Here is a 24,120-nt window from a genome sequence, read left to right on the forward strand (position 1 = left end):
GAACCGGGAGGGGGTTGGGGGTTACTGGTTTGTACTGGGAGGGAACTGGGAGAGGATTGGGAGGGACTGGGACAAACTGGGAAGGAACTGGGGGTCACTGGTTTGTACTGGTTTGGGGTTTGGGGTTGCTGGGATTGAACTGGGAGGGACTGGGAGGACTCTGGGCCAAACTGGGATGAACTGGGATGAACTGGGAGGGGATTTGGAGTTACTGGTTTGTACTGGTTTGGGGTTTCGCATTAGCGGGATGAACTGGGATTGAACTGGGAGGGAACTGGGGGTTACTGGTTTGTACTGGTTTGGGGTTTGGGGGGGACTTGGATGAACTGGGATTGAACTGGGAGGACTCTGGGCCAAACTGGGATGGGCTGGGAGCTGCTGGGATGAACTGGGAGGGAACTGGGAGGGACTGGGATGAGTTGGGACAAACTGGGAGTCACTGGGATGAACTGGGATTGAACTGGGACGAACTGGGAGGGACTGGGATTGAACTGGGAGGCACTGGGGGGGACTGGGAGTGACTGGGACGAACTGGGACGAACTGGGAGTGACTGGGACGAACTGGGATGAACTGGGATGAACTGGGAGTGACTGGGACGAACTGGGATTGAACTGGGATGAACTGGGAGTGACTGGGACGAACTGGGACGAACTGGGATGAACTGGGATTGAACTGGGATTGAACTGGGATGAACTGGGAGTGACTGGGACGAACTGGGATGAACTGGGATGAACTGGGATGAACTGGGATGAACTGGGATTGAACTGGGAGGCACCGACAGCTCCAGCCCCATCCGCGCATGCGCGGACTCACTCCCTGACGTCACCGCTCCGCCGCCCGCCCTCGCCCCCGCCCTCCGTCGCGCAGGCGCCGGCGCGCTGACGTCACTTCCGCAGCGCCCCGTCACGATGGAGGAGCTGGGGCTGCTCGGGGAGAAGCCGCAGGTGAGGGGGGCACGGGGGGGGGAGGGGCCCGGGGGGGTCCCCAAAACCTCGAGGGGACCCCAAAACCTCGGGGGGGGGGAGGGGCGGGCGGGGGAGCGCCCAAAAAAACCCAAAAACCCCAAAAATCGGCGCGCGGGAGGGGGGGGGAGGGGCCGCAGGGGGCGTTTGAGCGGTCCCCGCTTTGTTGGGCCCCGCCCACTTCCAGGCTTGGCCACGCCCCCTCTTCGGGTGATACCACTTGAGGGGGGGGGAGCCCCGGGACGCCCCGAAAACGCCTCAGGAAACCCCGAAATTTGGGAATTTTTCCCCCAAAATTTGGGAGTTTTCCCCCCCCGAAATTTGGGAATTTTTCCCCCAAAATTTGGGAGTTTTCCCCCCCGAAATTTGGGAATTCTCGCCCAAAATCCCCTCATGGACCCCCGAAATTTGGGGTTTTTCCCCCCAAAATTTCGGGAATTTTCCCCCAGGATCTCCCAAAAATCCCCCAAGGGACCCCGATATTTGGGAATTCTCCGCCCCAGAACCCCAAAATTTGGGAATTTCCCCCCAGAATTTGGGATTTTCCACCCACATTTCCCCAAAATTTTGGAATATCCTCCCCGGGACCTTAAAATTTGGGAATTCTCACCCCAGATTTCCCCCAAAATTTGGGATTTTTTTCCCCCCAAGATTCCCCCAAAATTTGGGAGTTTTCCCTCCAAAATTTGGCAATTCTCACCCAGAATCCCCCTAAATTTGGGAATTTTCCCCCGGGCCCCCCAAAATTTGGGAATTTCTTCCTAGGGACCCCAAAATTTGGGACTTTTTCCTCAAAATTTGTGAATTTCTCCCCCACATTTCGCCAAAAGTTTGGTAATTTTTACCCGAAATGCCCCGAAATTTGGGGATTTTTTCCCACACCTGTGCCACCTGGCCGTGTCTCACCTGTGCCACCTGTCCTTATCTCACCTGTGTCACCTGTCCATATCTCACCTGTGCCACCTGTCCGTGTCTCACCTGTCCATATCTCACCTGTCCATGTCTCACCTGTCCTTATCTCACCTGTCCCATCTCACCTGTCCCATCTCACCTGTCCCATCTCACCTGTCCCATCTCACCTGTCTATATCTCACCTGTCCATGTCTCACCTGTCCCATCTCACCTGTCCCATCTCACCTGTCCTTATCTCACCTGTCCTTATCTCACCTGTCCCATCTCACCTGTCCTTATCTCACCTGTCCCACCTGTCCGTATCTCACCTGTCCCACCTGTCCGTGTCTCACCTGTCCCACCTGTCCGTATCTCACCTGTCCTTATCTCACCTGTCCATATCTCACCTGTCCCATCTCACCTGTCCTTATCTCGCCTGTCCCACCTGTCCATATCTCACCTGTCCCACCTGTCCGTGTCTCACCTGTCCATATCTCACCTGTCCTTATCTCACCTGTCCTTATCTCACCTGTCCCATCTCACCTGTCTGTGTCTCACCTGTCCATATCTCACCTGTCCCACCTGTCCTTATCTCACCTGTCCATATTTCACCTGTCCTTATCTCACCTGTCTGATCTCACCTGTCCATATCTCACCTGTCCTTATCTCACCTGTCCATATCTCACCTGTCCCATCTCACCTGTCTGATCTCACCTGTCCATATCTCACCTGTCCTTATCTCACTTGTCCTTATCTCACCTGTCCATATCTCACCTGTCCATATCTCACCTGTCCCACCTGTCCTTATCTCACCTGTCCATATCTCACCTGTCCAGGACGATGTCCCGGCCTCGGCCGCCCCCCGGCCCCTGCCCGGCCTCTCCTTCCTGGTGCCCGAGCCCGAGGACCTGGAGGACCTGTACAGCAGGTACAAGGTGAGAACAGGTGTGCACACCTGTGTGACACACCTGGGGACAGGTGTGAGGGGTTACGGGACCTGTACAGCAGGTACAAGGTGAGAGACACACCTGGGACACACCTGGGGACATGTGACACACGTGTGTGACAGGTGTGAGGGGTTACAGGACCTGTACAGCAGGTACAAGGTGAGTGACACACCTGGGACACACCTGGGACACACCTGGACAGGTGTGACACACCTGGGACAGGTGTGAGGGGTTACAGGACCTGTACAGCAGGTACAAGGTGAGAGACACACCTGGGACACACCTGGGACACACCTGGGACACACCTGGGACAGGTGTGAGGGGTTACAGGACCTGGAGGACCTGTACAGCAGGTACAAGGTGAGTGACACACCCGTGTGACAGTGTCCTCTGCTCCCGGTGTATCCCAGGTGTATCCCAGGTGTATCTCAGGTGTATCTCAGGTGTATCTCAGGTGCGTCTCACCTGTGTCCCACGTGTAGAAGCTGCAGCAGGAGCTGGAGTTCCTGGAGGTGCAGGAGGAGCTGGGCCCTGCCCCAGGTGTAACTCAGGTGTAACTCAGGTGTATCTCAGGTGTATCCCAGCTGGCTCAGGTGTATCTCAGGTGTATCTCAGGTGTATCTCACCTGTCTCACCTTTAGAAGCTGCAGCAGGAGCTGGAGTTCCTGGAGGTGCAGGAGGAGCTGGGCCCTGCCCCAGGTGTATCCCAGGTGTATCCCGGGTGTGTCTCACATAACTCAGGTGTATCCCAGCTGGCTCAGGTGTATCTCAGGTGTATCTCAGGTGTGTTTCTCACGTGCAGAAGCTGCAGCAGGAGCTGGAGTTCCTGGAGGTGCAGGAGGAGCTCAGCCCCTGCCCCAGGTGTAACTCAGGTGTATCCCAGGTGTTTTAGCTGTATCCCAGGTGTAACTCAGGTGTAACTCAGGTGTATCTCAGGTGTAACTCAGGTGTGTTTCTCACCTGTAGAAGCTGCAGCAGGAGCTGGAGTTCCTGGAGGTGCAGGAGGAGCTGGGCCCTGCCCCAGGTGTAACTCAGGTGTAACTCAGGAGTGTCTCAGGTGTATCTCACCTGTCTCACCTGTAGAAGCTGCAGCAGGAGCTGGAGTTCCTGGAGGTGCAGGAGGAGCTGGGCCCTGCCCCAGGTGTAACTCAGGTGTAACTCAGGTGTATCCCGGGTGTGTCTCACATAACTCAGGTGTATCCCAGCTGGCTCAGGTGTATCTCAGGTGTATCTCAGGTGTGTTTCTCACCTGTAGAAGCTGCAGCAGGAGCTGGAGTTCCTGGAGGTGCAGGAGGAGTACATCAAGGACGAGCAGCGCAACCTCAAGAAGGAGTTCCTGCACGCGCAGGAGGAGGTGAAGCGCATCCAGAGCATCCCGCTGGTCATCGGGCAGTTCCTGGAGGCCGTGGACCAGAACACGGCCATCGTGGGCTCCACCACAGGTGAGTGACACACCTGGGCACACACCTGGGCACACCTGGGCACACCTGGGCACACCTGGGGCGGGTGGGAGATACCTGGAATGTGTTTGGAGTGTCCCATTGGTCACTGGTGGACATGGACCAGAACACGGCCATCGTGGGCTCCACCACAGGTGAGTGACACACCTGGGCACACCTGGGCACAGCTCCATACACCTGGGCACAGGTAAATACACCTGGGGTGGGTGGGGCCATGTCCCGCTGGTCATGGGGCAGTTCCTGGAGGCCGTGGACCAGAACACGGCCATCGTGGGCTCCACCACAGGTGAGACGCACCTGGGCACACCTGGGCACACACCTGGGCACAGTTAGAGACACCTGGGGCGGGTGGGAGATACCTGGAATGGGTTTGGAGTGTCCCATTGGTCACTGGTGGACATGGACCAGAACACGGCCATGGTGGGCTCCACCACAGGTGAGTGACACACCTGGGCACACCTGGGCACACCTGGGCACACCTGGGCGCACCTGGGATGGGTAAGAGATACCTGGAATGGGTTTGGAGTGTCCGGTTGGTCACTGGTGGACATGGGCCAGACTGTGGTCACTGTGGGCTCCACCACAGGTGAGACACACCTGGGCACACACCTGGCCACACCTGGGCACACCTGGGCGCACCTGGGATGGGTAAGAGATACCTGGGGCAGGTGGGGACGTGGCTTGAGAAGGTCCCCATTGGCCACCACAGAGGGTGGAGCTGACCGTGGTCGTTGCGGGGACCACCACAGGTGAGGGACACACCTGAGGCCACACCTGGGCACAGCTGGGGACACACCTGAGATACCTGGGATGGGTGGGGAAGGTCCCCGTTGGCCACCACAGAGGGTGGAGCAGACCGTGGTGATCTCCAGGTGATCATCTCCTGGTGATCGATCTCCTGGTGATCGATGTCCTGGTGAGGTCCAGGTGATGTCCAGGTGAGCTCCAGATGAGCTCCAAGTGATCTCCTGGTGATCGATGTCCTGGTGATCTCCAGGTGATCCCCAGGTGATCTCCTGGTGGTCTTCAGGTGATCTCCAGGTGATCAATCTTCTGGTGATCTCCAGGTGTTCTCCTGGTGGTCTCCAGGTGATCTCCAGATGAGCTCCTGGTGATCTCCTGGTAATCGATCTCCTAGTGATCTCCAGGTGATCTCCAGGTGAGCTCCTGGTGATCTCCTGGTGATCGATGTCCTAGTGATCTCCAGGTGATCTCCTGGTGAGCTCCAGGTGATCTCCTGGTGGTCTTCAGGTGATCTCCAGGTGATCAATCTTCTGGTGATCTCCTGGTGAGCTCCTGGTGATCAATCTCCTGGTGATCGATGTTCTGGTGAGGTCCAGGTGATCTCCAGGTGATCCCCAGGTGATTTTCTGGTGAGCTCCTGGTGAGCTCCAGGTGAGCCCCAGGTGAGCTCCAGGTGTGTCCCCGCAGGTTCCAACTACTACGTGCGCATCCTGAGCACCATCGACCGCGAGCTGCTCAAGCCCAACGCCTCGGTGGCGCTGCACAAGCACAGCAACGCCCTGGTGGACGTCCTGCCGCCCGAGGCCGACAGCAGCATCATGATGCTCACCTCAGGTGGGGCACCCGGGCACACCCGGGCACACCTGGGCACACCTGGGCTCCGTAAAACGTCGGTTTGGGGGGAAAAGCTGGGGGTTTGGGGTGGAAAAATGGGGTTTGGGGTCACCTGAAGTTCATGAGATGTTCTGAGGAACCATCTTGAGAGCTTGAGGTTTCACCTGGGCACACCCGGGCACACCTGGGCACACCTGGGCACACCTGGGCTCCGTAAAACGTCGTTTTGGGGGGAAAAGCTGGGGGTTTGGGGTGGAAAAATGGGGTTTGGGGTCACCTGAAGTTCATGAGATGTTCTGAGGAACCATCTTGAGAGCGTCAGGTTTCACCTGGGCACACCCGGGCACACCTGGGCACACCTGGGCTCCGTAAAACGTCGGTTTGGGGGGAAAAGCTGGGGGTTTGGGGTGGAAAAATGGGGTTTGGGGTCACCTGAAGTTCATGAGATGTTCAGTGGAACCATCTTGAGGTCACCCGGGCACACCTGGGCACACCTGGGCTTGTTTCCAGTCCATCCCAGTTTGTCCCAGTCCATCCCAGTTGCCCCCCAGACCAGAGGCCGGACGTGGTGGTCACTCCTTGGTCACTCCTTGGTCACCCCTTGGTGTCTCCAGTTGACCTTGGAGAAGTTCTTGGTGGCCCCAGACCATCCCAGTTTGTCCCAGTTTGTCCCAGTTTGGTCCGAGTTGTCCCCTGTGTCCCCCCAGACCAGAAGCCGGACGTGGTGGTCACTCCTTGGTCACCTCTTGGTCACTCCTTGGTCACCTCTTGGTGTCTCCGGTTGACCTTGGAGAAGTTCTTGGTGACCCCAGAGCATCCCAGTCCATCCCAGTTGACCCAAACTGGTCCCAGTTGTCCCCTGTCCCCCCAGACCAGAGGCCGGACGTGGTGGTCACCCCTTGGTCACTCCTTGGTCACTCCTTGGTCACTCCTTGGTCATCTCTTGGTGTCTCCGGTTGACCTTGCAGAAGTTCTTGGTGACCCCAGTTTGTCCCAGTTGTCCCCAGTCCATCCCGGTTGTCCCCTGTCCCCCCAGACCAGAAGCCGGACGTGGTGGTCACTCCTTGGTCACCTCTTGGTCACTCCTTGGTCACCCCTTGGTGTCTCCGGTTGACCTTGCAGAAGTTCTTGGTGGCCCCAGACCATCCCAGTTGGTCCCAGTCCATCCCGGTTGTCCCCTGTCCCCCCAGACCAGAAGCCGGACGTGGTCTACGCCGACATCGGTGGCATGGACATCCAGAAGCAGGAGGTGCGCGAGGCCGTGGAGCTGCCGCTGACCCACTTCGAGCTCTACAAACAGGTGGGACCTCCTGGACCTCCTGGGGACCTTCTGGGGACCTCCTGGGACCTTCTGGGGTGTCCTGGGGACCTCCTGGACCTTCTGGGGTGTCCTGGGGACCTTCTGGGGACCTTCTGGGACCTTCTGGGGTCTCCTGGAGACCTCCTGGACCTCCTGGGGACCTTCTGGGGACCTCCTGGGACCTTCTGGGGTGTCCTGGGGACCTTCTGGGACCTTCTGGGGCGTCCTGGGGACCTCCTGGACCTTCTGGGGTGTTCTGGGGACCTCCTGGGGACCTTCTGGGACCTTCTGGGGTCTCCTGGAGACCTCCTGGACCTTCTGGGGACCTTCTGGGATCTTCTGGGGCCTCCTGGACCTTCTGGGGTCTCCTGGGGACCTTCTGAGACCTTCTGGGGTGTCCTGGGGACCTTCTGGACCTTCTGGGGACCTCCTGGGGACCTCCAGATCATCTCCAGGTGACCTTGAGGATCCTCAAGTGATCTCCAGGGCACTTTGGAGACCTTCAGGTGACCTCCAGGGCACCTTTAGGATCTCAGGTCACCTCCAGGTCACCTCGGAGACCCTCAGGTGATGTCCAGGACACCTGGAGGAGCTCCAGGGCACCTCGAGGACCCTCAGGTCACCTCCAGGGCACCTTGAGGAGCTCCAGGTGACCTTGGAGACCCTCAGGTGATCTCCAGGTGACCTTGAGGATCTTCAGGTGACCTCCAGGTGACCTTGGAGACCCTCAGGTGATCTCCAGATGGTCTCAGGTGATGTCCAGGTCATCTCCAGGTGGCCTGGGGGCTCCTCAGGTGACCTTGGGAACCCTCAGGTGATCTCCAGGGCACCTTGAGGAGCTCCAGGTCACCTTGAGGACCTGAAGGTCACCTTGAGGAGCTCCAGGTCACTTTGAGGACTCTCAGATGATCTCCAGGTCACCTTGGGGAGCTCCAGGTCATCATGGTGATCTCCAGGTCATCTTCAGGTGACCTTGAGGGCCTTCAGATCACCTTGAGGAACCTCAGGTGATCTCCCGGTCACCTTGAGGCCCCTCAGGTCACCTTGAGGACCTTCAGGGCACCTTGAGGAGCTCCAGGGCCCCTTGGGGACCTCAGGTCACCTTGAGGACCTTCAGGTGATCTCCAGGTCACTTTGAGGATCTCAGGTCACCTCCAGGTCACCTTGAGGACCTCCAGGGTACCTTGAGGACCCTCAGGTGATCTCCAGGTGACCTTGAGGAGCTCCAGGGCACCTTGAGGAGCTCCAGGTCATCTCCAGGTCACCTTGAGGACCCTCAGGTGATCTCCAGGTGACCTTGAGGAGCTCTGGGTGACCTTGAGGAGCTCCAGGGCACCTTGAGGAGCCTCAGGTGACCTTGAGGAGCTCCAGGGCACCTTGAGGACCCTCAGGTGATCTCCAGGTGACCTTGAGGAGCTCCAGGTGACCTTGAGGAGCCTCAGGTGACCTTGAGGAGCTCCGGGTCACCTTGAGGACCCTCAGGTGATCTCCAGGTCACCTTGAGGAGCTCCAGGTCACCTTGAAGATCTTCAGGTCACCTTGAGGACCCTCAGGTCACTTTGAGGAGCTCCGGGTGACCTTTAGGAGCTCCGGGTCACCTTGAGGACCCTCAGGTGATCTCCAGGTGACCTTGAGGAGCTCCAGGGCACCTTGAGGACCTTCAGGTCACCTTGGAGACCCTCAGGTGATCTCCAGGTGACCTCGAGGAGCTCCAGGGCAACTTGGGGACCTCCAGGTCATCTCCAGGTCACCTTGAGGACCCTCAGGTGATCTCCAGGTGACCTTGAGGAGCTCTGGGTGACCTTGAGGAGCTCCAGGGCACCTTGAGGACCCTCAGGTCACCTTGAGGAGCTCCAGGGCACCTTGAGGACCCTCAGGTGATCTCCAGGTGACCTTGAGGAGCTCCAAAGCACCTTGAGGACCCTCAGGTGCCCTTGAGGAGCTCCAGGTCACTCGAGGTCCCGGCTGTGGTGACCGCGGTGTCCTCTCCCTGCAGATCGGCATTGACCCCCCGCGGGGGGTGCTCATGTACGGCCCCCCCGGCTGCGGGAAGACCATGCTGGCCAAGGCGGTGGCCCACCACACCACCGGTGAGTGCTGGGGACATCTGAGAGGCCTTTGGGGACGTCTGAGAGGTCCTGGGTGGGGTTTGGGGCCATCTCGAGAAGTTTGGAGACATCTGAGAGGGGTCTGGGGACATCTGGGTGGGGTTTGAGGAGGTTCTTGGGAGTGAGGAACCTCCTGGAGAACTTCAGGATGAAGCTCAGGAACGTCTGGGGTAGGATTTGGGGTCACCTGGGTTTCTGGAGATGTGTTGGGTTCCTGGTGGCTTCCATGGGTTCTTGGTGGTCTCCATGGATTCCTGGTGGTCTCCGTGGGGTTTCTGGAGATGTTTTTTGGGTTCTTGATGATCTCCATGGGTTCCCGGTGGGATTTTTGAGATTTCTGGAGATGTTTTGGGTTCCTGGTGGTCTCCCTGGGGTTCCTGGAGGTGTTTTGGATTCCTGGTGGTCTCCATGGATTCCTGGTGGGGTTTTTGAGATTTCTGAAGATGTTTCGGGTTCCTGGTGGTCTCCATGGGATTTCTGGAGATGTTCTGGGTTCCTGGTGGTCTCCATGGGTTCCTGGTGGTCTCCATGGGCTTTCTAGAGGTGTTTTGGGTTCCTGGTGGTCTCCATGGTGTTTCTGGAGATGTTTTGGGTTCCTGGTGGTCTCCATGGGTTCCTGGTGGTCTCCATGGTGTTTCTGGAGATGTTTTGGGTTCCTGGTGGTCTCCATGGGTTCCTGGTGGTCTCCATGGTGTTTCTGGAGGTGTTTTGGGTTCCTGGTGGTCTCCATGGTGTTTCTGGAGGTGTTTTGGATTCCTGGTGGTCTCCATGGGGTTTCTGGTGGTCTCCATGGTGTTTCTGGAGATGTTTTGGGTTCCTGGTGGTCTCCATGGGTTCCTGGTGGTCTCCATGGTGTTTCTGGAGATGTTTTGGGTTCCTGGTGGTCTCCATGGGTTCCTGGTGGTCTCCATGGTGTTTCTGGAGGTGTTTTGGGTTCCTGGTGGTCTCCATGGTGTTTCTGGAGGTGTTTTGGGTTCCTGGTGGTCTCCATGGTGTTTCTGGAGGTGTTTTGGATTCCTGGTGGTCTCCATGGGGTTTCTGGTGGTCTCCATGGTGTTTCTGGAGATGTTTTGGGTTCCTGGTGGTCTCCATGGGTTCCTGGTGGTCTCCATGGTGTTTCTGGAGGTGTTTTGGGTTCCTGGTGGTCTCCATGGTGTTTCTGGAGGTGTTTTGGATTCCTGGTGGTCTCCATGGGGTTTCTGGTGGTCTCCATGGTGTTTCTGGAGATGTTTTGGGTTCCTGGTGGTCTCCATGGGTTCCTGGTGGTCTCCATGGTGTTTCTGGAGGTGTTTTGGGTTCCTGGTGGTCTCCATGGTGTTTCTGGAGGTGTTTTGGATTCCTGGTGGTCTCCATGGGGTTTCTGGTGGTCTCCATGGGTTCCTGGTGGTCTCCGTGGATTCCCGGTGGCATTTTTGTGACTCTGGACGTGCCCAACTTTGGCTTTCTGGTGGTGTCCTCTCCAGCGGCCTTCATCCGCGTGGTGGGCTCGGAGTTCGTGCAGAAGTACCTGGGCGAGGGCCCGCGCATGGTGCGCGACGTCTTCCGCCTGGCCAAGGAGAACGCGCCGGCCATCATCTTCATCGACGAGATCGACGCCATCGCCACCAAGCGCTTCGACGCCCAGACCGGCGGTGAGGACCTGCACCTCCGTGGGCTGGGGCTGGGAGGTCCTGGGTGGACCCCTGGTGGTCCTGGGTGGGGTTTGGGTGGGTTTAGGTGGGTTTAGGTGGGTCTTTGGGGTGAGGAACCTTCTGGAGAGCTTCTGAGTGAGGGTCAGGAGAACCTCAAGGTGGGGCTTGAAGACCTCAGACCCTCAGATTGGAGAGGGGTCTCCATGGGGTGGGGGCTGGGAGGTCCTGGGTGGACCCCTGGTGGTCCTGGGTGGAGTTTGGGTGGGTTTGGGTGGGTTTTGGTGGGTCTTTGGGTGAGGAACCTTCTGGAGAACTTCTGGATGAGGGTCAGGAGAACATCAAGGTGGGGTTTGAGGACCTGGACCTCCAACCTGGCCAGGGGTCCCCATGGGGTCGGGGCTGGGAGGTCCTGGGTGGGGTTTTGAGGAATTCTGGGGGTGAGGAACGTTCTGGAGAACTTCTGGGTGAAGGTCAGGAGAACCTCAAGGTGGGGCTTGAAGACCTCAGACCCTCAGATTGGGGAGGGGTCTCCATTGGGGTGGAGTTTGGGAGGTCCTGGGTGGGATTTTGAGGGATTTTGGTGGGATTTGGGCTTGAGGAACCTTCTGGAGACCTTCTGGGTGAGGGTCAGGACAACCTCAAGGTGGGGTTTCAGGATCTGGACCTCCGGCCTGGCCAGGGGACTCCATGGGGTGGGGGCTGGGAGGTCCTGGGTGGGGTTTTGAGGGATTCTGGGGGTGAGGAACCTTCTGGAGAACTTCAGGATGGAGACCAAGGTGGGGTCTGGGGACACCTGGGTGGAATTTGGGGTCACCTGGATGAAATTTTGGGGTCACCTGGAGGGAATTTTGGATTTTGGGTGGAATTTGGGGGTGAGGAACCTTCTGGAGAACCTCAGGAACACCTGGACGAAATTTTGGGGTCACCTGGAGGGAATTTTGGATTTTGGGTGGAGTTTTGGGGGTTTTGGGTGGTCCCTGCAACCCAGAGGTCCCAAAATCTCCGTTTTTCTCCCCAAGCCGACCGCGAGGTCCAGCGGATCCTCCTGGAGCTCCTGAACCAGATGGACGGCTTCGACCAGAACGTCAACGTCAAGGTGGGACCAGGTGTCCTCAGGTGGCCCCAGGTGTCCTCAGGTATCTCCAGGTGACCGCGGCCACCAACCTGGAGACACCTGGATCCAGAATTTTGGGGTTTTACGAGGTTTTATGGAGTCTGTGTGGATCTTTATGAGGTCCTATGAGGTTTTGAGGATCTCAGATGTCCTCACGTGTCACCTGTCCGCAGGAGATCATGGCCACCAATCATGAGGACACCTGGAGCATGAACTGTGGGGGTTTTATGGGGTTTTATGAGGTTTTATGGAGTTTTTATGGATTTTTATGGGGTTTTGGAGATCTCAGGTGTCCTCACCCTTCACCTGTCCGCAGGAGATCATGGCCACCAACCATGGGCACACCTGGACCAGCAATTTCAGGGTTTTGTGAGGTTTTATGGAGTCTGTGTGGATTTTTATGGGATTTTATGGGGTTTTGGAGATCTCAGGTGTCCTCACATGTCACCTGTCCGCAGGAGATCATGGCCACCAACCATGGGCACACCTGGACCATGAACTATGGGGGTTTTTTAGGGTTTTGCGAGGTTTTATGGAGTCTGTGTGGATTCTTATGAGGTTCTGTGGGGTTTTGGAGATCTCAGGTGTCCTGACCCCTCACTTGTCCGCAGGAGATCATGGCCACCAACCATGAGAACACCTGGACCATGAACTATGGGGGTTTTTTAGGGTTTTGTGAGGTTTTATGGAGTCTGTGTGGATTCTTATGAGGTTCTGTGGGGGTTTGGAGATCTCAGGTGTCCTGACCCCTCACCTGTCCGCAGGTGATCATGGCCACCAACCATGAGGACACCTGGGTCAGGACCTATGGGGGTTTATGAGGTTTTATGGAGTCTGTGTGGATTCTTATGAGGTTCTGTGGGGTTTTGGAGATCTCAGGTGTCCTGACCCCTCACCTGTCCGCAGGTGATCATGGCCACCAACCGCGCGGACACGCTGGACCCGGCGCTGCTCCGGCCCGGCCGCCTGGACCGCAAGATCGAGTTCCCGCTGCCCGACCGGCGGCAGAAGCGCCTCATCTTCTCCACCATCACCGGCAAGATGAACCTGTCCGAGGAGGTGGACCTGGAGGATTGTATCCGCACACCTGGGCACACACCTGGGCACACCTGGGGGCACCTGGGCACACACCTGGGGGGTTAGAAACACACCTGGGCACACCTGGGCACTCACCTGTCCGAGGAGGTGGACCTGGAGGATTGTATCCGCACACCTGGCACACCTGGGCACACCTGGCACACCTGGGGGTTAGAAACACACCTGGGGGCACCTGGAGGATTGTATCCGCACACCTGGGCACACCTGGGGACACCTGGGCACACACCTGGGGGGGATGGGAATACACCTGGGCACACCTGGGCACTCACCTGTCCGAGGAGGTGGACCTGGAGGATTGTATCCGCACACCTGGGCACACCTGGGCACACCTGGCACACCTGGGGGGTTAGAAACACACCTGGGCACACCTGGGCACACCTGGGCACTCACCTGTCCGAGGAGGTGGACCTGGAGGATTGTATCCGCACACCTGGGCACACCTGGGCACACCTGGACATGCTCTGGACACACCTGGGCACACCTGGGCACACCTGGACATGCTCTGGACACACCTGGGCACACCTGGGCACACCTGGACATGCTCTGCACACACCTGGGCACACCTGGACATGCTCTGCACACACCTGGGCACACCTGGGCACACCTGGACATGCTCTGCACACACCTGGGCACACCTGGGCCGTTTCCTTGACCCCTGACCCAGACGTGGCGCGGCCGGACAAGATCTCGGGGGCCGACATCAACTCCATCTGCCAGGAGGTGAGGGCACACCTGGGCACACACCTGGGAATATCCACAGACACACCTGGGCACACACCTGGGCACACACCTGGGAATATCCACAGACACACCTGGGCACACACCTGGGCACAGCTGGGCACAGCTGAGCACACCTGGGCACACCTGGGAATACCAAAAGACACACCTGGGCACACACCTGGGCACACCTGGGGGCACCTGGGCACAGCTGAGCACACCTGGGCGCACCTGGGATACGCCTGGGCACACCTGGGCACAGCTGGTACAGCTGAGAGACACCTGCGACAGGTGGAAGGGGAGACTGGGGACACCCGGGGACACCCGGGCACGAGTGTGACACCTGTGGCTGGGTGGCACAGGTGGCTGAGCAGAGGTGGCACAGGTGTGGCTGCGGCTCGGTGCAGGTGTCCCAGGTGACACAGGTGACACACAGGTGACACCGAGGTGTCCCTGTCCCCAGGGCGGCACGCTGGCCGTGCGTGAGAACAGGTACACGGTGCTGGCACAGGGGTGGCTGTGGGTGGCACAGGTGGCACAGGGGTGGCTGTGGCTCAGTGCAGGTGGCACAGGGGTGGCTGTGGGTGGCACAGGTGACACTCAGGTGACACAGGTGACGCTGAGGTGACACTGTCCCCAGGGCGGCACGCTGGCCGTGCGTGAGAACCGCTACATGGTGCTGGCACAGGGGTGGCTGTGGGTGGCACAGGTGACACAGGTGACACAGGTGACACTCAGGTGTCCCAGGTGACACTGAGGTGACACACAGGTGACGCTGTCCCCAGGGTGGCACGCTGGCCGTGCACGAGAACAGGTACACGGTGCTGGCACAGGGGTGGCTGTGGGTGGCACAGGTGGCACAGGGGTGGCTGTGGCTCAGTGCAGGTGACACAGGGGTGGCTGTAACTCGGTGCAGGTGATGCTGAGGTGTCCCAGGTGACACTCAGGTGACACTGAGGTGACACTCAGGTGTCCCTGTCCCCAGGGTGCCGTGCTGGCCGTGCGTGAGAACAGGTACACGGTGCTGGCACAGGGGTGGCTGTGGGTGGCACAGGTGACACACGGGTGACACACGGGTGACACACAGGTGACGCTGAGGTGTCCCAGGTGACACTGAGGTGACACACAGGTGACATTGTCCCCAGGGTGCCGCGCTGGCCGTGCGCGAGAACCGCTACATGGTGCTGGCACAGGGGTGGCTGTGGGTGGCACAGGTGGCACAGGGGTGGCTGTGGCTCAGTGCAGGTGGCACAGGGGTGGCTGTGGGTGACACACAGGTGACACGGGTGACACAGGTGACGCTGAGGTGACACTGTCCCCAGGGTGCCGTGCTGGCCGTGCGTGAGAACCGCTACACGGTGCTGGCACAGGGGTGGCTGTGGGTGGCACAGGTGACACAGGTGACACACGGGTGACACACAGGTGACGCTGAGGTGTCCCAGGTGACACAGGTGACACTGAGGTGACATTGTCCCCAGGGCGGCATGCTGGCCGTGCGCGAGAACCGCTACATCGTGCTGGCCAAGGACTTTGAGAAGGCGTACAAAACCGTCATCAAGAAGGACGAGCAGGAGCACGAGTTCTACAAGTGACACCTCGGGGACACCTGGGGACACCTCGGGGACACCCTGGGGACACCCTGGGGACACCTGGAGACACCTGGGGACACCTGGAGACACCCCTGGGGACGTTCAAATAAAGCTGAGACCGGAGCGAGAGCCTTGGAGCCTTTTTGGGGACACCGTGAGGGACCTGGGGACATCTCCTGGAGATGGCCTTGGGGACACTTTGGGGACACTCTGGGGACACTGGGACACGCTTGGGGACACTGGGATGGCCTCGGGGACACTTTGGGGAGACTGGGATGGACATGGGGACACTTTGGGGACACCAGGAGGGACCTGGGGACACTTTGGGGACACAGGGACTGAGCTGGGGACATGGGGACGACCTGGGGATGGATTTGGGGACACTTTGGTGACATGGGGACACCATGGGGACACTGAGACACCCCTGGGGACACCAGGAAACCGCAGACCATCTCTGGCAACAGCTTGGGGACATTTGGGGTCGTCTGCCACCATTTTGGTCCATTTTGGGTCATTTTGCAGCATTTTGGGGCATTTTTAGGCGATTTTTCAGCGGTTCGCGGCGATTTTTGGGACTTAGGAGCAGTTTTGGGTCAGTTCGGGGAAATTTCGGGGACTTTTGAGGCGTTTTTTGTCATTTTTGGGACATTTTGGCGACATTTTCAGCCTCGATTTTGAAGCCTTGCAGGCCGCGTTGCCATGGCGACGCGCCAGCGAGTCCCTCATCTGATTGGTCTATTCCTATCACGTGAACCGGGAATCCCTGCGTGCTGATTGGTCGAATGGAGTCACACTTGCGGAGGAGAGCGCTGATTGGTCGCTCCTGGGTCACGTGTGCGGAAGTGGCGGGGCGGGGGAGCCACAGGTGGGAGCGCCGGGGGGGGGGGGGGGGGGGCCCAAAATTTGGGGGGGAGGGGCCCCAAAATTGGGGTGGGGGAGGGGGAAAGGGGTCGGGGGGGGGGAGGGGAGGGGGAGAGAAGGCGGAGGGGGCGGAAAAGGAAAAAATTCCCCGAAAATTGGCGAAAATTTGATCAAAATCGACCCAAAATTGACTAAAATCGACCCAAAATTGATAAAAATTGATTAAAGTTGATTAAAATTGATTAAAATCGAGGAAAATTGACTCAAATTTGGCCAAATCTGGAGGGAAATGAGAAGAAATTATTTAAAAGTGGCAAAAAATTGAATTAAAATTGATAAAAAGTGAGGGAAAGTTATAAAATGATAAGAAATGGAACAAAAAGTTACAAAATTGGGGGGAAATGAGGTCAGAAGGGAAAAATGGAGAAAAGGGAGGGAAGATTTTCTGAAATTCCCTGAATTCCCCAAAATCTCCCTCAAAAATCCCCCAAATTCCCAAAAATCCCCCCCACAAATCCCCATAAAACCCAAAAAAAATCCCAAAAAATTCCCCCCAAAAAAACAAAAAATCCCTCAAAAAATCCTCCAACCCCCCCTCAAAATCCTCCCCCAAAACTCCAAAAAAAAAAAAGCCAAAAAATCCCCAAAAATCCCCCTAAAAAATCCCCCCGAAAAATTCCCCCAAAACACAAAAAAATCCCCAAAAATTCCCCCCCAAAAAACCCCAAAAAATCCCCAAAAATTCCCCCCAAAAATCTAAAAAAATCCCCCAAAAATTCTCCCAAAACCCCCTCAAAATCCCCCCCCAAAACTCAAAAAAATTCCCAAAAAATCCCAAAAAATCCCCCAAAAAATGCCCCCCCGAAAAAATCCCCCCAAAACACAAAAAAATCCCAAAAAATTCCCTCAAAAATCCCCAAAAAACCCCCAAAAATCCCAAAAAATTTCCCCCAAAAATCCCCAAACAAACCCTCAAAAAATCCCCCAAACCCCCCTCAAAATCCCCCCCAAAACTCCAAAAAAAAATAAAGCCAAAAATTCCCTCAAAAATCCCCTAAACCCCCCAAAAAATCCCCAAAAATTCCCTCAAAAATCCCCAAAAATTCCCTCAAAAATCCCCTAAACCCCCCCAAAAAATCCCCAAAAATTCCCTCAAAAATCCCCAAAAATTCCCTCAAAAATCCCCTAAACCCCAAAAAAATCCCCAAAAATTCCCCCAAAAATCCCCAAAAATTCCCCCAAAAATCCCCAAAAATTCCCTCAAAAATCCCCAAAAATTCCCTCAAAAATCCCCTAAACCCCCCCAAAAATTCCCTCAAAAATCCCCAAAAACCCCAAAAAAATCCCCAAAAATTCCCTCAAAAATCCCCAAAAACCCCCCAAAAAATCCCCAAAAATTCCCTCAAAAATCCCCAAAAGTTCCCTCAAAAATCCCCAAAAACCCCAAAAAAATCCCCAAAAATTCCCTCAAAAATCCCCAAAAACCCCAAAAAATCCCCAAAAATTCCCTCAAAAATCCCCTAAACCCCAAAAAAATCCCCAAAAATTCCCTCAAAAATCCCCAAAAATTCCCTCAAAAATCCCCAAAAACCCCAAAAAAATCCCCAAAAATTCCCCCAAAAATCCCCAAAAATTCCCTCAAAAATCCCCAAAAATTCCCACAAAAATCCCCAAAAATTCCCCCAAAAATCCCCAAAAACCCCCAAAAAATCCCCAAAAATTCCCTCAAAAATCCCCTAAACCCCCCCAAAAATCCCCAAAAATTCCCTCAAAAATCCCCTAAACCCCCCCAAAAACCCCAAAAAAATCCCCAAAAATTCCCCCAAAAATCCCCAAAAATTCCCCCAAAAATCCCCAAAAATTCCCTCAAAAATCCCCAAAGCTGCCCCCAAAAGCCCCCAAATTTCCCCTCCCCCCCCTCCCCTCCCCTCCCCTCCCCCCCCGTCGCGGTTCCCTTTGCCCCCCCCGCCCCTCCCCCACCCCCGCCCCTCCCCCCTCCCCTCTGCCCCCAATTTCCCGCCAATTTTTTTTTTATTTTTGCCTCTTTCCCAACTTTCGCTGCCCCGGGACCCCAAAAATCCCAAACTGGGCCCAAACCCCTCCCCCACCCCCGGCCCCTCCCCCACCCCCGGCCCCTCCCCCACCCAGCCCCGAAAAAATGGGGGGGGGGGAGGGGAATTGGGGGGGGGGGGGGGGGGTTGGGATTTTTTGGTTTTTTTTTTAATTTTTGGGGGACTTTTTGGGGGGATTTTGGGATTTTTTGGAGAATTTTTGGGGGGATTTTTAGGGGATTTTTGGGGGGGGTTTTTGGGGGGATTTTTTGAGAATTTTTGGGAATTTTTAGGGGATTTTGGGATTTTTTTGAGAATTTTTGGGGGATTTTTGGAGGGAATTTTTGAGAATTTTTGGGGGAATTTTTAGGGGATTTTTGGTGGATTTTTGGGGGGATTTTGGGATTTTTTTGAGAATTTTTGGGGGATTTTTGGGGAATTTTAATGGGGGATTTTGGGATTTTTTGAGAATTTTTTGGGGATTTTTAGAGGATTTCGGGGGATTTTCAGGGGATTTTTGGGGGATTTTTTGGGGGGATTTTGGGATTTTTTGGAGAATTTTGGGGGCAATTTTGGGGGGATTTTTAGGGGACTTTGGGGGATTTTTAGGGGATTTTTGGGGGATTTTTTGGGGGGATTTTTTGAGAATTTTTGGGGGAATTTTTGGGAATTTTTAGGGGATTTTGGGGGATTTTTTAGGGGATTTTGGGGGGGATTTTAATGGGGGATTTTGGGATTTTTTGGAGAATTTTTGGGGGGATTTTGGGGGGATTTTTGAGGGGATTTTTGGGGGATTTTTTGGCGGGATTTTAATGGGGGATTTTGGGATTCTTTGAGAATTTTTGGGGGATTTTTGAGGGGATTTTGGGGGGATTTTTTGGGGGAATTTTAATGGGGGATTTTGGGATTTTTTTTTGAGAATTTTGGGGGGATTTTTGGGGGGATTTTTAGGGGATTTTGGGGGATTTTTAGGGGATTTTCGAGGGGATTTTTGGTGGATTTTTGGGGGGATTTTGGGATTTTTTTGAGAATTTTTGGGGGATTTTTGGGGAATTTTAATGGGGGATTTTGGGATTTTTTTGAGAATTTTTGGGGGATTTTTTGAGAATTTTGGGGGGATTTTTCGGGGATTTTTGGGGGAATTTTAATGGGGGATTTGGGGATTTTTTTTGAGAATTTTGGGGGGATTTTTGGGGGGATTTTTAGGGGATTTTGGGGGATTTTTAGGGGATTTTCGAGGGGATTTTTGGGGGATGTTTTGGGGGGTTTTTGGGGGGGATTTTGGGGAGATTTTGTGATTTTTTGGGGGGGGATATTTTGGGGTGAATTCGGGACGAATATCTGGAGGATTTTTCGGGATTTTTGGGGTGAATTTGGAGTTTTTTTGTGATTTTTTGGGGGCTTTTGAAAACGTTTTTGGCACATTTTGAGTTCCCTCCCCCCCCCCCCCCCCCCGGGCTGTTCCCCAGGGTGGGGGAGGGGCCCCAGGCCACGCCCCTCCCCCCGCCCCTCCCCCACCCCCCGCTCGGGACCGGAGGGACCCGGAGGGACCCGGAGCTCCCAGTCCCGACCAGTTTGGACCAGTTTGGACCTTCCAGGACCAGTTCATCCCAGTTTGGAACCCCCCAGGACCAGTTTGGACCAGTTTGGACCAGTTTGGACCTTCCAGGACCCCCCCCAGGACCAGTTTGGACCAGTTTGGACCAGTTTGGACCAGTTTGGACCTTCCAGGACCAGTTCATCCCAGTTTGGAACCCCCCAGGACCAGTTTGGACCAGTTTGGACCAGTTTGGAACAGTTCATCCCAGTTTGGAACCTCTCCAGGACCAGTTTGGACCTTCCAGGACCCCTCAGGACCAGTTTAAACCAGTTTGGACCAGTTTGGAACCCCCCAGGACCCACCCAGGACCAGTTTGAACCAGTTTGGACCTTCCAGGACCAGTTTGGACCAGTTTGGAACCCCGCCAGGACCAGTTTGAACCAGTTCGGACCAGTTCCAACCAGTTTGGACCGGTTTGAAACCCCCCAGGACCAGTTTGGACCAGTTCATCCCAGTTTGGAACCTCTCCAGGATCAGTTTGGACCTTACAGGACCTCCCAGGACCAGTTTAAACCAGTTTGAACCAGTTTGGACCTTCCAGGACCTTCCAGGACCCCCCCAGGACCAGTTTGGACCAGTTTGGACCTTCCAGGACCAGTTCATCCCAGTTTGGAACCCCCCCCGGACCAGTTTGAACCAGTTCGGACCAGTTCGGACCAGTTTGGACCAGTTTGGACCAGTTTGGAACCTCTCCAGGACCAGTTTGGACCTTCCAGGACCCCCCCAGGACCAGTTCGGACCAGTTCCAACCAGTTTGGAACCTCCCCAGGACCAGTTTGAACCAGTTTGGACCAGTTCGGACCAGTTTGAACCAGTTTGGACCAGTTCGGACCAGTTCGGACCAGTTTGGACCAGTTTGAACCAGTTTGGACCAGCTTGAACCAGTTTGGAACCTCCCCAGGACCAGTTTGGACCAGTTTGGACCTTCCAGGACCCTCCCAGTTCATCCCAGTTTGGACCAGTTCAGCCCGGTGACCTCCAGTGACCTCCGGGGACCCTCCCAGTGGATCCCAGTTTGGACCAGTTTGGACCAGTTTGGACCTTCCGGGACCCCCCAGGACCCTCCCAGTTTATCCCAATCCCCTCCCAGTAACCCCGAACCCCCTCCCAGTACAAACCAGTATAAACCAGTAACCCCCAAACCCCCTTTTAACCCCTCCCAGTCCCTCCCAGTATAAACCAGTACAAACCAGTAACCCCCAAACCCCCTTTTAACCCTTCCCGGTCCATCCCAGTCCATCCCAGTACAAACCAGTAACCCCAAACTCCCTCCCAGTTCCCCCCAATCCCCTCCCAGTCCCTCCCAGTTTGTCCCAGTATATCCCAGTCCCTCCCAGTATAAACCAGTCCCTCCCAGTCGCTCCCAGTATAAACCAGTAACCCCAATTCCCTCTTTAACTCCTCCCAGTTCCCTCCCAGTTTATCCCAGTCCCTCCCAGTCCATCCCAGTAACCCCAAACCCCCTCCCAGTTCCCTCCTGTTCCTCTCCCAGTCCCTCCCAGTTTATCCCAGTACAAACCAGTAACATCAAACCTCTTCCCAGTCCCTCCCAGTCCCTCCCAGTACAAACCAGTACAAACCAGTAACCCCCAAATCCCCCTTTAACCCTTTCCCAGTCCATCCCAGTCCCTCCCAGTAACCCCAAACCCCCTCCCAGTGCCCTCCCAGTACAAACCAGTAACCCCAATTCCCTCTTTAACCCCTCCCAGTCCCTCCCAGTTTATCCCAGTCCCTCCCAGTACAAACCAGTATAAACCAGTAACCCCAAACCCCCTCCCAGTATATCCCAGTCCATCCCAGTCCCTCCCAGTTTGCTCCCAGTATATCCCAGTGCCCTCCCAGTATAAACCAGTAACCCCAATTCCCTCTTTAACCCCTCCCAGTTCCCTCCCAGTCCCTCCCAGTACAAACCACTCCATCCCAGTCCATCCCAGTACAAACCAGTATAAACCAGTAACCCCAAACCCCCTCCCAGTCCCTCCCAATCCCCTCCCAGTCCCTCCCAGTACGAACCAGTAACCCCAATTCCCTCTTTAACCCCTCCCAGTCCATCCCAGTAACCCCAAACCCCCTCCCAGTGCCCTCCCAGTACAAACCAGTACAAACCAGTCCCCCCCAAATCCCCTTTTAGCCCCTCCCAGTGCCCTCCCAGTACAAACCAGTACAAACCAGTAACCCCATCCCCGACCATGGACCTCCTCCAGTCCCTCCAGCTCTTGGCCAGGGACAACCTCAACTTCTTCTCCCCTCCCCCCGCCAGCCCCAAACAGCCCCAAAGTCCCCCAGACCCCAATTCCGCCACTTCCGGTTCCCTCCCTGCCAGTCCCGGCGTTTCCGGTTCCATTTCCGGTTCCGCCGTTTCCTCCATTCCCGGCGTTTCCGGTTCCTCCATTCCCGACGTTTCCGGTTCCGCCATTTCCTCCATTCCCGGCGCTTCCGGTTCCGCCATTTCCGGTGCCGTTTCCGCCATTTCCTCAACTCCCGGCATTTCCGGTTCCGCCATTTCCGGTGTCTCCGGTTCCGCCATTTCCTCCACTCCCGGCGTTTCCGGTTCCGCCATTTCCTCCATTCCCGGCGCTTCCGGTTCCGCCATTTCCGGTGCCGTTTCCGCCATTTCCTCAACTCCCGGCATTTCCGGTTCCGCCATTTCCGGTGTCTCCGGTTCCGCCATTTCCTCCACTCCCGGCGTTTCCGGTTCCGCCATTTCCTCCATTCCCGGCGCTTCCGGTTCCGTTTCCGGTTCCGCCGTTTCCTCCATTCCCGGCGTTTCCGGTTCCGCCATTTCCGGCGCCGTTTCCTCCATTCCCGGCGTTTCCGGTTCCGTTTCCGGTTCCGCCGTTTCCTCCATCTCCTCCATTCCCGGCGTTTCCGGTTCCGCCATTTCCGGCGCCGTTTCCTCCATCTCCTCCATTCCCGGCGTTGCCGTTCCCGCCCCCGTTCCCGCCCCGGTTTCCGCCCCCTGCCGCCGCCTCGCCGCCGCCTTCTCCTCCCTCCTGCACCACGGCCGCCACCTGGGCCCCGCCCTGTCCCGCCTGGCCCAGATCGCCCCGAGCTTCGACCTGGACGCGTCGACGCCGGGCAACGGCTACCGGAGCCTGGCGGAGGTGGCGCGGCTGTGCCTGGAGCGCGCCGTGGAGCGCTGCCGCCTCGTGGCCGCGCGGCGCCGCAGCCTCTTCTTCCGCGCCGGCGCCAGCGCCGCCGAGCTGGAGGCCGTGGCCGCGGCGCTGGCGCAGCTGCGGGCCCTGGCCGTGCTGGCCGTCAGGATGGCCGAGGTGTCCCGGGACGGGCGCCTGTTCCCCGACGGCCAGAAGGTCAGGAGGGACCAGGAGGGTGAGGAGGAGGAGGAGGAGGAGGAGGAGGAGGAAGGGATCAGCGAGGTGGTGCTGCGGGAGTTCAGCACGATGCACAACGGCTGCTTCTACGGGAGGTGCTTGGGCTTCCAGGTGAGGAACCTTGGAGGAACTTTGGGGTTTTTTGGGGTTTTTTTGGGTTCTTTGGAGGTTTTATGGAGTTTCGGGAGGTTCTCGGAAGGTTTGGGATGGTTGGGTTGGTTGGTCTTGGTTTGGTTGGTCTCCATTGGTTGGTTGCTCTTGGCTTGGTTGACCTTCATTGCCCATTGATGGTCATTGGTTGACCTTCATTGGCCATTGGTTGGTCGCTCTTGGCTCCATTGCCCACGATGCCCAACGGCTGCTTCTACGGGAGGTGCTTGGGCTTCCAGGTGAGGAACGTCAACTTTTCTCGGGTTCTTCTCGGGTGTTTTTTGGAGTTTTTGGAGGTTTTGTGGAGTTTCGGGAAGTTCTCGGAAGGTTTGGGATCGTTGGGTTGGTTGGTCATGCTTTGGTTGGTCTTCATTGGTTGGTTGCTCTTTTCTTGGTTGACCATTGGTTGGTCGTTCTTGACTCCATTGAGCATTGGTTGGTTGCTCTTGGCTTGGTTGGTCTTTGTTGACCATTGGTCTTGGTTTAGTTGGTTTGGTGTTGACCATGGGTTGAGTTGACCATTGGTTGGTTGATCTTGACTTGGTTGGTCTCCATTGCCCACGATGCCCAACGGCTGCTTCTACGGGAGGTGCTTGGGCTTCCAGGCGAGGAACATCCCAAGTTTTGGGTTCTTCTCGGTTCTTTTGACATTTTTTGGGATTTTTCTGGGATTTTTTGAGGTTTTATGGAGTTTCTGGAGGTTCTCGGAAGGTTTGGGATGGTTGGGTTG

At 56.4% G+C, this 24,120-nt stretch overlaps 2 protein-coding genes across 3 annotated transcripts in view; both read left to right on the plus strand.

Annotated features, from left to right (window-relative positions):
- Positions 1-901: 901 nt before the first annotated feature.
- Positions 902-15,477, plus strand: PSMC4 (proteasome 26S subunit, ATPase 4). 2 transcript variants are annotated; one of them, XM_058823145.1, is made up of 11 exons: positions 902-945; positions 2,691-2,789; positions 4,057-4,243; positions 5,693-5,839; positions 7,030-7,139; positions 9,136-9,229; positions 10,711-10,878; positions 11,898-11,974; positions 12,899-13,067; positions 13,755-13,810; positions 15,286-15,477. In XM_058823145.1, the coding sequence occupies exons 1-11, from the start codon at positions 910-912 to the stop codon at positions 15,397-15,399; spliced, it is 1,257 nt and encodes a 418-aa protein (XP_058679128.1). In that variant the 5' UTR covers positions 902-909; the 3' UTR covers positions 15,400-15,477. The 2 variants fall into 2 exon arrangements, with proteins under 2 accessions (XP_058679128.1, XP_058679129.1); XM_058823146.1 differs by lacking the exons at positions 902-945; positions 2,691-2,789; positions 4,057-4,243 and adding an exon at positions 4,474-4,547.
- Positions 15,478-16,178: 701 nt separating this feature from the next.
- Positions 16,179-24,120, plus strand: part of LIPE (lipase E, hormone sensitive type) — a 29,383-nt gene continuing 21,441 nt past the window's right edge. Inside the window, exons 1-5 of the mRNA XM_058823105.1 lie at positions 16,179-16,261; positions 20,338-20,752; positions 22,232-22,779; positions 22,883-23,219; positions 23,268-23,351. Coding sequence (XP_058679088.1) covers positions 16,179-16,261; positions 20,338-20,752; positions 22,232-22,779; positions 22,883-23,219; positions 23,268-23,351 — 1,467 coding nt within the window. The remainder of the gene's footprint in view (positions 16,262-20,337; positions 20,753-22,231; positions 22,780-22,882; positions 23,220-23,267; positions 23,352-24,120) is intronic.

The sequence above is a fragment of the Ammospiza caudacuta genome, chromosome 38 (genome assembly GCF_027887145.1).
Source record: "Ammospiza caudacuta isolate bAmmCau1 chromosome 38, bAmmCau1.pri, whole genome shotgun sequence".
NCBI lineage: Eukaryota > Metazoa > Chordata > Aves > Passeriformes > Passerellidae > Ammospiza > Ammospiza caudacuta.